This window comes from Marmota marmota, unplaced genomic scaffold, assembly GCF_001458135.2.
Source record: "Marmota marmota marmota unplaced genomic scaffold, marMar, whole genome shotgun sequence".
Taxonomy (NCBI): domain Eukaryota; kingdom Metazoa; phylum Chordata; class Mammalia; order Rodentia; family Sciuridae; genus Marmota; species Marmota marmota.
The window spans coordinates 11,731,405-11,746,419 of record NW_025999880.1 but is presented as its reverse complement, the minus strand read 5'-3'; the positions used below and the strand labels follow the sequence as shown (position 1 = coordinate 11,746,419).

Sequence of the window (15,015 nt, the reverse complement as noted above, 5' to 3'; positions counted from 1 at the left end):
CCACCCACTACCCTGTTTGAGTGTTGAGCTTCCTTCATGTAGGAAAGCCTGGTGGGCCCACTCTCAGCCCTTAGAAGCCACCCAGCCCATACTGGAGAGAAATGTCACACCTGCAGAGGACTTTGAGTAGTTTGTTCCACTTGTACAGTGGGGAAAGTGAGACTTTCAGAAGGATGATGACTTGTCCTGGATGACAGATTTGGAGGCAGAACCTGGACCAGAACCCAGGTCTCCTGTCACTGGCTCATAGCCTTCTCCAGTCCTTCACCCAGCTTTTCATCTTTACTGGGGATCAAGGTTCCCATTTGCCTCAAAGAGGGCATTAATACTAGGCATGGTGGTGCATGCCTATAATCCCAGTGGCTTGGGAGACTGAGGCAGGAAGATCACGAGTTCAAAGCCAGCCTCAGCAACGTAGCTAAGTAGGCCCTAAGCAATTCAGTGAGACCCTGTCTCTAAATAAAATAGCAAAAGGTCTGGGGATGAGGCTCAGTGGTAAGTGCCTCTGGGTTTAATCCTGGTACCAAAGAAAAGTGGGGGATCATTAATACAGAGGTAACCTTACAGTGGGCATCCATCCACCTCACCAGCCTGTAGAGTGCCCAGGGACAATGCTTGGACCCTGCAGCCAAGGGAGTCTAGGTACAGCCCCCCTCAACTAGGGTACAGTTCAGGTGGGATGTATGTCCTGGGTGCCTCTGCCCCCCTGGATCTACTCCCAGTGCCAAAGCTTACTGGGAGGAAAGGAGAAAGAAGTGAGGTGACTTAGGCCAGAGCAGCTCCAAATGGGTCCCAAAGGGGCCCTGTCCCCATGTTTAAAGGCAAATAGGATGGGAAGGGGATGCAGGTCTTGAAGTACTGGACAGGTGATGGGGAGGCCTGAACACCGCAGAGATTAAGAGAGCTGCCTTGTTTTTGTCCTGGGCAGGTCCCTTGTCCTCTAAACCCTGATCAATGCAAGGTTTAGCTCACCTGATCCTGGAGATGTCCTTGGATTTCCAGGGTTTGTGCCTATGGACTCACCCCTCTGTCTTCCACCAGGGTCCAGCAATGCCTGTGAGAAAACCTCATTCACCTTCCTTCGGCAGGAGCTCCCTGTGCGCTTGGCCAACATCATGAAAGAGATTAACCTGCTTCCGGATCGGGTGCTGAGCACACCCTCTGTGCAGCTGGTACAGAGCTGGTGAGACCTCTCCCATTCCATCACCTGTGTCCCTTGGCTCAGGGATGGAGTCTGTACTGCCAGCTGCCTTGAGGCGGGTGGGGATCAAGGGAAGACACAGGGGCTCTGAGAGGCTGGGGAGTTGCCCAGAGTCACATGGGAATCCTAGGCCCTAGCATGAATAGTCGGCCTCCTCACTTCTGTGTCCGGGTTACCCCTCTTCTTACCATCCTGCTTTCTCTGGGAACCCAGGATCCATCCAGAAATCAGTTTTCATAGTCAAAACCTTAATTCAGGCTAATAATGTCAGCAGTGGCCACCAGCCTGGGTCTAGAACCCCAGCCCCTACTAGACGCTATTTATTTAGGGTGACTTTTTTTTTTTTTGGTACCAGGGATTGAACTCATGGGCATTCAACTACTGAACCACATCCCCAGCCATATCTTGTATTTTATTTAGAGACAGGGTCTCACTGTGTTGCTTAGCACCTCGCTGTTGCTGAGGCTGGCTTTGAATTCATGATTCTCCTGTCTCAGCCTCCCGTATTTAGGGTGACTTTTTGAGAAACAGAAACAAGAAGCAAATCTTGGAACACATTATATAATCCAAGCAACAAGTCTGATTGTTTCGGATGTTGGAAAATGCTCAAATAGATACAGGGATGACACAGTCTTTTCCCAAAGAGTTTTGGAGGACAAAGTCCATAAGTTTATTGCAGGCAGCCAGAGGAGCAGAGGTGAAGCCTGGGAAAGGCACTCAGGAGGGTGCAGGGTCAGGTAAAGAGGTCATTAGCCAACAGCCTGTTCCATGAAGCAAAAACAGGATGTGTCCTTCACCAGGCATATAGCTGGCTAATCATCAGTGGGCTGTCATGGTGCCTGGGCACAATTGCCTGGCTGTTGGGACCCGCAGGGTGGAATGGCTGTGGTTTCCTTTTGGACTCCAGAGCATGTGTCTCCACCTGAGCCCAGCAGCATGCTGTGTCTAAGAAAACAGCAATGGCTGCCCTCAGGAAGCCCATCCTCTCATAGGAAAATATGATTTCTACCAAGACCGGGCAAACCAAATGCATCAGAGATAGAGGGAGGAGCAGTGAGCACTGAAGAGTTAGTTGTTTTTAAATGAAGAATCAAAGGTTATTATTATTATTTTTTAAATGTTGTTTAATTATCAGTGGATCTTTTATTTATTTATTATTTATTTATACATGGTGTGAGAATCGAACCCAGTTCCTCACACATGCTAGGCAAGCGCTCTACCACTGAGCCACAACCCCAGCCCTAAGGTTATTATTCTAAAAGTATAATTGAGTGTTTTCCCCCTTCATTGAAGAAGGATAACATAATATCATTTTGACACGTGGAAAATACAAAAACGCAGAAGAAAATGCGAACCCCTACCCTCTTCCCATAACCAGACAGTGCTCAGGGTTCAGGGGCTTTATTGGTGCCCTGCCAGCATTATGTCTGCACAGGAACACGCACACCCCTGAATTACTCTAATGAAATGAGCCACGGTAGATAACGTGTTACGCACAACGCCAGGTATACAGTAGATGCACAATGAATGTTGACCAAATCAGAAGTTGTGGGAAGCTGGACGTAGTGGCACACACCTGTATTCTCAGTGGCTCAGGAGGCTGAGGCATGAGGATCACAAGTTCAAACCCAGCCTCAGCAACTTGGCGAGGCCCTAAGCAACTCAGTGAGACCCCATCTCTAAATCAAATACAAAATAGAGCTGGGGATGTGGCTTAGTGGTCGAGTGCCCCTGAGTTTAATCCCTGGCACCAAATAAAAAAAAGTGAAGAGATTCACCAAAGATTATAGAGATAGTTGTTTCTAGAGAGTAAATTAATTACTGGGAGCATTTAANATATATATATATATATATATATATGTAAAATTATGGTGGAAGGTAAAATGGACTTCAGAGGAATGTAGGCAATTCATAGCCAGAATGGGAAGGGGCTGGCTTGGTCACCCGGGAACGTGCTCTGAGGGGTTGATTGTGCCCAGTGTGACCATGAAGGTGGGACAGAGGGACGGAGGGCAGAGTCTGATCTTCCTGTAGCCCAACCAGGTCACCCCTTGCTGAGCCCAGGATCTCCGAGCCAACCAGCGTGTCCCACCACAGGGTGGTGGAGCACTGGGGAGAGACAGAAGGTGCCATCTGTTCTGCCCAGCCTTCCTCCCACTCAGTCCGGCTGACTGGCCTGGCTGCCTCTCAGGACTGACCGACTCAGGCTGACTCCGGGACCAGGCTTTTCAGTTCCCCTCCCTGGACACTGTGTTCCGGGGACAGCCAGAGGTGCAGGAGGAGGGCAGGGGACTGCTGGACTGTCCATGACTCCCCAGGACGCTACACAGAGTCCATTTCTGAAAATCAGTGACCTGGGGGGGCTTGACCTAATTTATTCTTCTATCAAAGCTTGGAAGTAATGTCAAGTAACAGCAGGAGGGAGTGAAGTTAGACAAGAGAGAATACTTCACCAGAGGATGATTCAGCCTAGAGGAGAGCCAGCCAAGGGATTGTTAAGGCCTCCTGGCATGCTGAAGAGACAGCCTGCTGAGAGTTGTTTCCAGAGCCAGTGGGCATCAGCCACAGCAAGAGAGACTGAGGTGTGAGAGCAGAAGGACTTCCTGATGGGGACAAAGTGGTTGCCTATAAGAGTGCAGATCTCCTTTTCCAGGAGAAAGCTCCAGCTGGCTAAATGACAGATCAGATGCGGTGGGCGTGGGCAGGGTCTGTATGAGAAGAGGCGGTGACTTCCCAGGGAACCTGGCAAGACAGCCACCAGACTAAGTCTGATGAGTAAGAAATAAAGCTCCCTGTTGGAGGGGCTGGAGTTGTGGCTCAGCGGTAAAGCACTCGCCTAGCATGTGCAAGGTGCTGGGTTCGATCCTCAGCACCACATAAAAATAAATAAATAAAATAAAGGTATTATGACCAACTACAACTAAAAAAATATATTAAAAAAAACCCCTCTCTGTTGGAAACCAAAAGGGTACTGTGCAGATGCAGCTGGCAGTAGTGTCATAGTCACTGTGCGGTGATGGTTGGCAGGGTCTCCCCTCAGCTGGGGCAGGGTCTGGGCAGTCCCTGTACCTGAAGAATTCCTGGTTCAGGAATAAACCTGATGTGTTATTTCAGCTGGACAGACTTGGGGTAGCAGGCCATGTTTTGGAGGTGACAGGAAGGTGGGGACGTTCTAGGTATTGCAGACAGTATGGTGGCCCTACACCTCTGCTCCCTTGTCTGTAGCATGGAGACCCATTCTGTTTCTCAGGGTCAAATGCCATTGTTAAAGCATACAGAACTCTGTTAACACCAGCGATGTCCCCAGGCCTCCGGGCAGCAGCACCTCCAGGCCACAGATGATCCAATTGTGGTGGAGGTTTCTAGACGGTGTGATATAAGTGACCAGAGGGACAAAACCTGCATAGCTGAGGGCCAGCCTGAGTGCTCACAGGCGCCACTCGTTCCCACAACCTTCCGAGTGGACTTTGCTCTCGCCCCCCACTTTGTAGATGAGAAACTGAGGTTCAGGGAGGTGAAGAAGTTCTTAGGCCACCCTGGGAATGGGTGGTGGAGCTGGGAGTCGAACCAGGGCTACGGGATCTGGAGGCTGTGTTCTGGAAGGGAGTGGCAGGCCACCCCGTGGGCAGTGTCGCGGTGCTGAGAGGTTTTCCAGAGCCGGTGGGCATCCACCACAGCGAGAAAGACTGAGATCTCTAAGCTCACGTGTAAGTCCCCTGCAAAGCAGGGTCCACCAGCAAAGAGTCTGTCAGCTGGTGGCCAACCAGGCTCCTCTCAGCAGGGGAGGATGGCCAGAGGAGGTGTGGATAGTGGGGACGTGCTTTTAGAAAACGCTCTGGGCTAAGTAGGAGTTAGAGTAGAATCAAATGACGGTGAGTCATTCTTGTCATTAAGAGTCTGTGGGGGTTGCTGGAAGGGGGCAGGTGATAGGGTGTGGCCAGCATCCTCTCGCCAGCCTCCCTTGCCTATGTGCAAGGTGTGTGGACCCCAGACCCTGCTGCCACCCCAGGGAACCACCCAGTCCCAGAGAATTCCAAGCAGCAGGCCCAGGCGGATCTGGTCCCCCACTGGGCTAGGGCCTGGGCAGAACTGGCTGCCGGATCCCCCAGACCCCCCTGCATAACTAAGGAGCAGATGCTGAGCCTGGTAGGAACCAGGAGCCGGGATTATCTCCTTCTATCTGTGCAGTCCCACCCCATAGTTCCTGCTGGGAACCCCGTTGTTCAGCGGGGGACTGGGCAGCCAGTGCACTTCAGTGCATAGCCAAGCCTGCTCCTGAACCCCAAGAGAGTGCTCCAGGTACAGGCTGTCTCTGGTCCTCTTCACTCAGTACAGAGAGCCACCCCCTCACATGGCCCTCATGTGGCTATCTCCTGGTCTACTTTGTCCCCAGCAGCTGTGAACACTAGTGCACACACACTTGTACCCCCACAGGCACGCTCCTCATGTTCACAGTCTTATGCACCCCCTCTCTGCACATTCCTCACTGAGGTGTGGCCACCCGCCACCCCACATGCCACCCCCCTGCCTTCCCTGTCAGGGCTCTGGACTGGTGAGAACCCTGAAGGCAGCCCTGGGGGCACCTCCAGGTGGGAAGCTTACCTAAGAGTAGCAGGCTCCCAGGCCCCAGGCCTCCCCAGTTGTTGGGGTGGGCCCCCACTGCCCGCTCTGCCTGGACATGCCATCTACTTTAGACCCAGCTCTTCCCGGGTGCTGGGAGGGTAGGCAGCCCAGGAGCCAGCAGGGCTCCACCCCCTGTGTCTCCTCTGTAGGTTCCAGGTCTAGCCCAAGGGGGACATCTGGAGTGCCAGGCCCCTGGGAGCATCAGGCCAGGGCCAGGCCAAGGATCCTCTGGGAATCTCCTCTCTGTCCTGGAAATACAACCAGGGCTGTCAGGGAGTCTAAAGCCTGTGGCTACTGTGATGTCCCTTATCATACTGTGCTGGCTGGCTGGCGGTGGTGCCCACTGCCAGTTCATCCTGCTGTCCTTTGCTCCACGTCAGTGGCACGTGAACACCCCATGCTGCCCGCTAAGCTTCACCGAGCAGCCCTACCCTCGGGCACTAGAACTCTGCCCCTGCTGGCGATGCGCAGTCAGGGAGCAGCTCCACCTCCTCCTCTGGCCTCCTCCATCCCCACCTGCCCCTGGGTCTTGAGAGGGGATCCCAGGGCCATGCTCCAGCTGGCCCCCTCCCCTTTCTCTTCCCCCTCCCCCCAGCACTGGGGATTCTCTCCCAAATCTCTCTAAGAGTCATCTGAGCATGAGGCTTTATTCTGGACGTGGTAGAGGACAAGGATTTAGAGTCACACGGGCCTGGGAGAGAGCATCCCGGCTCTGCATGTTCACCTCCTCATCTGTCTCGCAGCAGCGCCTACCTCATGGGATCCCTGTGGAGGTCAAAGGGAAGCACCAGGGGGTCACAGAGCAGACCCAGAGAATGCTGCCTACTGTCGCCATCGGCAGCAGCAGAAGCATCACTCTTAGGAGCAGTGTGGATGGGGAGCAGCTGGCCACAGGGTATAGCCAAGTAGACCCGGGTTCAAATCCCAGCCTGCTGCTCACTGTGTGGCTGGGGCACAGTACCTGCCTTCTCTGAGCTGGTCCCTTGTCCTCAAAACGAGGGAAATACTTTGCACTCTGTATCCCAGGTCCAAGCACAGGTGGAGACAGTGGACTCTGCGTAAGTGTCAGCTGTTGTAATTCTTCAGGAGACCGAAGTGAGGTCTTAGTGCCATCCAATGTCTTCGGACAGGGATGGGGTAACTCTGGGGGGAAGCTGATCTCAACTGTGGCTCCCCGTCCCCACCCTGTCAGCAAGGACACCTCTGTCTGTCAGGCTGTATCCTGGGCCCTGGGTGGGGAGGCTGCGGGGAGCCCCAGGGGTAAGATCCCCATTCCTGCCCACAGAGGGGAGCTCTTCAGGGCAGTGTGGACCAAAGAATGGTGTCATTTGGGGCCTATAAGAAGTACAGGGGTGTCGGAGGCACGGGGCCTCAGGGTGTACTCAGATGGTGCGTTTCTGAGCAAGCATTCGGAGAGTGCAATGAGCTCCACACCATGCCAGTGATCATTTAGTCCTCACCAAAAAGCAGTAGTAAATGTGTCTACAGTCCCCATTTTCCTAACGAAGACATTCAGGCCCAGACAGGTTCCATGACTTACTCAGGGCCACACAGCTTGATGTGGAAGAGCTAGGACGGGGACCAAGCAGAGCCCATTCCAAGCTGGTTCGTTTACCATCTTCTCTGCTGTCTTAGCGAGCGAGGGAAGGGCAGCAGTTGGTGGGTGTAAGTGGAAGGGCACCTGAGCAGAGGAACAGCCTGAGTGGAGGCCTGGAGGTGGGAATCCGGGGCAGTCACAGCCTGATGGGTGACAGGAGAGCTGGAGACCTCTGGGCCTTCATCATCCCCTTCCCAGCTGCCCCAGGCCTGGGTTGAGGTGACTGAGGCTCATCCCTTTCTTACCTCTTAGAGGTCACCATGAAGGTCAGAGCATACTGGCCTTGGAAGTGGCTCTGAATGTGGTAGGGCCCTTTCCAGACACACCGCCAAGCCTGGGCCCCCTGCCACGGGGCTAAAGGCAGCCCTTCCCCCACCTGCCTCCTGGCTGGAGCATTTCTGCCAGAGACCCAGTGCTTCCTGCCCTCCCAGGAGAACAGGCTGCAGACTGGGCATGTTAGCAGAGAAACCGGGAACCTTAGGGGGGACAGTGGCTCCAGGTTGGCATCATCTGCTAGCCCAGGTGACTCATGCAGAAGCTGTCCCCTGCTGGCCCTGTGTTCCTTTTGCATCCTCTGACCTAGCTGCAGGTAGGAGCAGGCACCGTGCACTGCTGCTGGGGCCCTTCAGAGTAAAAGGAGCCTCTCTGGGCTTTCCAGGGACCTAGCCCTCCCTCAGGCCCTGCCTACTCACCATTTTAGGATCCTGTTCCCTAGGCCTAATGTCACTCTGGAAGAGGTCCCTGCTGGCCAGTCTCTGTCTGTACCCCAGGGGATGCAGCAGACGCCTATGGGAGAAGTGATAGGATGTGTCCGGGAAAGGGCAGGTGGACCTCAGTGTCTTCTCACTGCTCGGCCCTTGGTCCAATCTCCTGACCTATGGGGCCTCTTGGATGGAATTATCTCCAGGCTCCCCTAAGACTAGTATTCTAGTTTCCAAAGCAGAGGTGCCATAGGGAACCAATGGATTAGAGGTTTGCATAACTTACCAGGCTGACAGGGAGATGTGCAGATGACATGGGTTGAGGAAAGCTGTGCTGCAGCCTGTCCCCAGATCCCACAGTGGGAACAGACCAAGAACAAGGTCTGGCTTAGGGGCTGGGAGGCGGCCTCACCAGCTGCAGCTGAAGCCAAGTCCCCTCCTTCCCTCTGCACACAGGTATGTCCAGAGTCTGCTGGACATCATGGAGTTCCTGGACAAGGACCCTGAGGACCACCGTACCCTGCACCAGTGAGTGAGGGCCTTGAGCGTGGCAGGGAGGCAGGTCCAGGCGAGGGACATCTGAGGCTGCAGCTCCTGGCGGAACGCCAGCAGAATAAAAAGATGCTTAGGCAGGGGTGTCCAGTCTGAGGGGAGAAGCAGACTCCATTCTCAGTGTGGGAGTCAGCTGGGCGAGGCTGGGCCCTGCCCTTGGGGAGCTGCCCTTCAGAGGATCTGAGAGCTCTGGGCTTTGAGCACGAAGACTGTGGAACAGCAGCAGGAGATTAAGGGTGGGCTTCAGGAGGAGGGGGTGCTGTGTGTCGTGGGGTTGGGAAGGGAAGACCAGGAGGAGTCTGGGTGCCCCAGGGCTGGGGCTGGGTGGGGTGAACATCTGACCTTCCAAAGGTTCACTGATGCCCTGGTTACCATCCGGAACCGGCACAATGACGTGGTGCCCACCATGGCCCAGGGCGTGCTAGAGTACAAGGACACCTACGGCGATGACCCGGTCTCCAACCAGAACATCCAGTACTTCCTGGACCGCTTCTACCTCAGCCGCATCTCCATCCGCATGCTCATCAACCAGCACAGTGAGCCCAGCTGCCGGGAAGGTGGGGGTGGGAGGAGGGGGGAGCCCCTGGGCTAGATCCCCAGCACATGAATTAAAATAAACAGATTATTGTTTAGAGTTTCTTTGTCCAGGAAGGTTCACTGTGATTGTTGACAGGTCATAGCCATCATAAATTCAACGAGTTTCTCATGCTCAACTAATTTCAAAATCAAGATGGGGAAAGCCGTAAAGGACAGCTGTCAGGTGGGATAGATGTGGGGAGAAACTTCTGGAAAGAAGCATGCTTCAGGCCTGCAGAGGTCCCAGGTGGCCTGAGCCACGGGTGCAGCCAGGGTTGGGGGCACTTTGGGATCAGAGCCCCTAGGAGGTTGGAGAAGGGTGGATTCTGGGATGGCCCTGGGAAGAGGGGATGCAGGGACAGGCTCTAGGCCCAGCCAGCAGCACCTTCTCTCCCACCCACAGCCCTCATCTTTGATGGCAGCACCAACCCTGCCCACCCCAAACACATCGGCAGCATCGACCCCAACTGCAAGGTGTCTGACGTGGTGAAAGGTGAGCCTCCCTGGGCCTGGCCTGCAGGAGACTTGGGGACCACGCTAAGTCCACCTGCCAGGGGTGACCCATTCCCGGTGGGTAGGGGCACATCCCCATGAAGGTAATGTTGGTGATGCCCTGTCCACGCTAGGGGGACTGCCTGCTATGTGAGCCACCCATACCCCGAATGGCCCCATCTTCTTGCAGATGCCTACGACATGGCCAAGCTCCTCTGTGACAAGTATTACATGGCCTCACCTGACCTGGAGATCCAGGAGGTCAACGGTGAGCAAGTGAGGCTGTGCAGGTGTCTCCGGGAGGGCGGGGCAGGGGAGAGCCGGGTGAGGGGGGCAGCCGGAAGGGGGTGCTGCTTTCCAGGCAGGGGAGAAGCAGGGCTGCTTTTAGGATTTTTTATTTGATGGCGACTATTTCAATATTTGATAAATATTTATTGCAAGCAAGACAGACAAGGTCCCTGTTCTCATCGGGGAGCTTATATTCTGGGTGCTGGGGAGTTTGGGGGAGGGGGCCAACAAACACATAAACAAGATGATTTCAGATGGATAGGAAGGAAATAGGAGGACTAGCAGGAGGGCGATGGGGGAGCCAAGTTGGAGGTGGGCCGTCAGTCTGGCTGCCTTTCCAGAATCCAAATCCGAGTGGCTAAATTAAGAGAGAGGTTTCCCTCTGGCCCGCCTCTGGGTGGCAGGGTATTTGGAGCTGGCTCCCCACCCCCAGCTCTCAGGAAGACAGGGAAGACTGGGCTTCTGTGAGTCACTGGCTCCCTCCAGCTCAAGGGAGGCTGGGGATGTCTCTAGCTGGGCAGCCATTGCCCAGTTACAGCTTGGGAGGGGTGGCTGTTACCCAAAGAAGAGGGGGCCAGGAGGGCTGCTGGGCCTGTCTGGAGGAGGGTGGGAAGGTTACTCCAGGCTGTGTCCTGACCTTGCTCTCGACTCCCTGCAGCTGCCAACTCCACCCAGCCCATTCACATGGTCTACGTCCCCTCCCACCTCTACCACATGCTCTTTGAACTCTTCAAGGTGAGGAGGCTGGGGACCCCCATTCACAGGGCTCCTATTAGGTCTGGCTTCTCTCACTCAGCTCAGCCCTCATTCCCTCCCCCTCCCCAGAATGCCATGCGAGCCACAGTGGAGAGCCACGAATCCAGCCTTGTTCTCCCCCCAGTCAAGGTTATGGTGGCCTTGGGTGAGGAAGATCTGTCCATCAAAGTAGGTGGCCCTTGTGGGTGGGGAAAACCATGGAAAGGTCAGGGTGGTGGTGGGTGGAAAACTAAGCTTTGGAGGGCTCCTGACATGTCCCCTTGGCCCCAGATGAGTGACCGGGGTGGAGGTGTCCCCTTGAGGAAGATTGAGCGACTCTTCAGCTACATGTATTCCACAGCACCCACCCCCCAGCCCGGCACTGGGGGCACCCCGCTGGTAAGATGGCTTCCTCCAGGGCCCTCGAGCTCCTGGGGGATGCCCGCCTCTTCCACCTCTCTCCCTCTTGCTTCCCTATCTCCCAGTGATGCTGTACCCTCCGTGGCAGTGTGTAGTGACAGTTCCCTCTCCTGAGTCTGGGCCTCCTGGTCCCCTCATCTCTCCCTTTCCTGCACAGGTCCACCTCTGCTGAGGGTCGTCTGTCTGCCTGTCGCCTTTCCTCGGTCCTCCCTCCTTCTCCCCACAGTTACTACCTTTCTTGTGACATTGTTCTGCTGCCCAGTGCCTCCCTGCCCACTCCCAGGGGGAGCCCTGTGACCTGCACAGGCCTCCTGGCTACCTGAGCAGACCTCCTGCCTGCCTGGCCTCCTCCGTCCCACACCCCCGTCTGGCTTCAGAGGCTTCTCTTTTCCATGCCCTTCCCCGTCCCAGTTCTGGAGGCCCCTGCATGGCCCCAGCCCAGCAGCCCACTCACCTGTTGGTCCCTGTGGCCCCAGGACCAGCCCCAGCCCCCTCACTGCTGCCTTCTTGCTCCCTGCAGGCTGGCTTTGGCTATGGGCTCCCCATTTCCCGCCTCTATGCCAAGTACTTCCAGGGGGACTTGCAGCTCTTCTCCATGGAAGGCTTTGGGACTGATGCTGTCATCTATCTCAAGGTGAGGCCCTGCCCACTGAGTCCCCTGGAGAAGGGTTTTCTGGGCAGGCAGGGCCGCTGTGAGGTTTCCCATCCACCCCTCCCTCCTTTCCTGGTTCTAGACTCAGAATCAGCAGAGGTACAGTTCCTCAACCCATATGACCCTCAGCCCCCAGCTTGGGAGGGAATTTCAATCTGTGGCCCACGATTAAGACCCCTCTTTCAGGGACCTTTGACCTTTTAGACCTGGAAAGAAAGGGGACTGTGGAGGTCTTGTTATCCAGCTCAGAGGGTGAAACTGAGGACCCAACCTGGTGACCTTAATCAGGGTCACAGCCCACCCTCCTCTCTCTTTCTCCCTGACCTTTGAGGGAGTAGCTTTCTTGAATGGGCAGGAGCAGGACACAGGAGGGAACAGACCCTTCCATTGCCCTTCTGAGCAGGGTCGTGTCTCAACCAGTGGCTGGTGGCTGGGCTGACTTGCGGTGGGACGTGCGGATCAGGGACCAGCACAGCCACCTGGGGAAGGGTGGTTTATTGAGGAGTGGGCAAGTCTCAGGGAGGTGCGAGGCTCACCCTGTGCTCCGCAGGCCCTGTCCACAGACTCAGTGGAGCGCCTGCCCGTCTACAACAAGTCAGCCTGGCGCCACTACCAGACCATCCAGGAGGCTGGCGACTGGTGTGTGCCCAGCACAGAGCCCAAGAACACGTCCACCTACCGAGTCAGCTAGGGGCCGCCCTCCCCTGTAGTCGAGAGGACAGACTGCTGCCTTGGGGTCTGGCCACCAAGGCGACCCTCTCCGTCACCCAGGAAATGGGTGGGGGTGGTTCTCCCTGATGACCAGTTTCTATCTCTGTGGAAGTCACTGCAGTAACTGGTTTGTGGTGGTCCTTAAGTGCCAATCTGTCTCCGTGGAGACACCTGGGTGGTCTCCCTGGGTCCCAGTCTCCATGGGTGATGCCTGAGGATTGGGGATGATCCACCCCGATGGGTTGCCCTAGAGACGCTTTCCCACGGTGGTCCTGAAACCAGGACTATCACTCTTCTGCCAGGGGTCCTGGGTCCCCCTCATGCCCACCATAGCCCTGGACTTCCTCCTGCCTTACTCCCCACCACTTACAGGCATACTGCCCTGGTCCATCGTCAGTGTTAGGAAGGGGCCAGGTGCCCCCAGGCCTGGTGGGGGGAGTGGAAGGGAGAGGATGCACCTCTGACCCTTGCCGGGGTCTTGCTCCGGCACCTCTGCCTCCACTCTATGCATCAAGGTAGAAGTCGGCAGGTGGGGAGTAGGGAATGGTTCTCAGCCCAGGTCTATCCCAAAAGTAGAGGAACCTGGGGAAACCTTGAGGTCGCTTGCCCTGCCAGGGAGCCTCAGGTGACCTTGGCAAGGTTGTGCCACCCTCCCCAGCATGTCCTCACGTGCACACCGTCTGCCCACCACACCCCCACTCGGTCCTGCCTGACCTCAGTCCTGCTGTGCCCAGCGTGTACTCGAGTGGCTTTCTCTCCTTTTCTCCCTGCTCTGTACATAGCTAGTTTTATAGCCCTCAGTGCCCCCACCCTTCCCCTTAGCACACAGGGGGTTAAAGCTGTGTGTTCCTCCCAGTGGCTGTGACGGTGACAATGACATTCACAGTAAAGAGGAGATTGAATAAGACTGTGGCCTGGCTGCATTGCTGGGGGCAGGGAGCCACACACACCCACATTTACATAGACTGCCATACCCTGTGTCACATACATGATGCCACCAGGACACTGGCCCAGCTTGGACCTCACCCATATGTACCAGGAGTAAAATACCAGGCAGCGTCCTCCAGAGCTCTTGACAGCCCAGCAACAGTGATAGGCCTGTCAGTCCACCACACATGACATCACTTCGTCCCTGTGTCCCCACCCACCTCCACAACTGGGACAGAGAGGTCACTGGCACATTGTAAATGTTTATTGAAAGAAATTGAGAACCGCCTCCCCCCTTCACATGCAGGTGGACACCCACTATAGCTCCTGATGGCTTCAAGGACACGCATGCCTTCCCATCTCCCCACCAGCCCCTCTGCCAAGCCCAGGGGTGCCCCCGCTGCTCCCTTTCTCTCTGGAGCCCCACTCCCGGCCCAAATGGCAGAGGGGAGGAAAGTGCTGGTCCCAGGGAGGGGGCCCTGGCCTGGAGCCACAGACCCCGGGGAGGAGTGAGGGGTCAGCATGCACTGGTCCTGTCCACCTCTCCAGGCAGACAGTAGGGGGAGGGGTTTCTAATCCAAAGCCCCAGGCTCCATTGGTAGCTCTAACCAGGGCCTCAGAAGCTGGGCTGGCTGCTGGCCAGCATGGTACCTGGACAACCTGTCTCTGGATATTTTCCAAAAATGACAGACACCACTCCCACCCGGGGGGGTCGTTCCTGGCCCTCCCTGCAGCCTGTGAGCTGCAGCCTGTGCTCCCTGCCTGGTCTAGAGCCCTGGGCTCCTCACAGTGGCCGGGGCTGATGGAGGAAGCCAGTGGACCCTTCCCATCCAGCAGCTTCCAGGTGAACCCCAGATTTTGCCTCTGCCGGCTGGGGTGAAGTGCCATGGGTTCAGCAGCACCAAGGCACCGGGAGGGCTCTGTCCCTGATGCTTCCAAGTGTGTTCTGCCCCCCAAAAGAGCTCAAGTGCTCTCTGAGGGAGCAGGAGGAGGAGGAGTCCTGGCTGGAGAGCAGGTGAGAGTCCTGCTCTTGAATAGGCCCTGAAGGGACAGGCTGCCTGGATGCTGTCCTTGCCTTGGGACTCACAGGACAGGGCAGGAGAAAGAAGGGTTTTTTGTCCTGTCTGTCTTCTCCTATCCTTGCAGAGGCCACACGTATCTCTTCCTGCTCTCTCTGCTCTCCTGTTGAGGAGTTGGCTGGGAGTCTACCCTGAGTGCGACTTGCTGTAATGCTCACTGATCTACCTGGGGAGCAGAACAGCTCTCCCCCAACACAGCCACCTTGAAGAGCTGGAGAGGCACAGCTCTGTCCCCTGCTGAGATGCCCAGACTACCCTCTGAGCCTGAAGACCCTCCCAGGTGCAGGGCCTCTGGGAGGCAGGCAGGCACCTTCATGCCCAGCACCACCCTGGCCTGAGGACATAGGGCCAGCCTGACCCAGGCTCCTCTGGGCTTCTGGACTTAACTTCAGCCCTGGCCTCTCTGTCCCTCTTCCCTTCAGCTGCTACCTGCCTCCCCCAGGAACTCTGTGCCAAACAAG

The 15,015-nt window shown here is 56.0% G+C and overlaps 1 protein-coding gene across 1 annotated transcript; it reads left to right on the top strand.

Moving 5' to 3' along the window:
* The first annotated feature begins 1,031 nt into the window (after window positions 1-1,031).
* Window positions 1,032-13,455, top strand: Pdk2 (pyruvate dehydrogenase kinase 2). Its single transcript, XM_015495496.2, has 10 exons — window positions 1,032-1,183; window positions 8,579-8,650; window positions 9,026-9,210; window positions 9,654-9,743; window positions 9,933-10,010; window positions 10,689-10,765; window positions 10,856-10,954; window positions 11,057-11,164; window positions 11,706-11,819; window positions 12,388-13,455. Exons 1-10 carry the CDS (start codon window positions 1,116-1,118, stop codon window positions 12,526-12,528), a joined length of 1,032 nt encoding a protein of 343 aa, XP_015350982.1. The 5' UTR covers window positions 1,032-1,115; the 3' UTR covers window positions 12,529-13,455.
* Window positions 13,456-15,015: the final 1,560 nt, after the last annotated feature.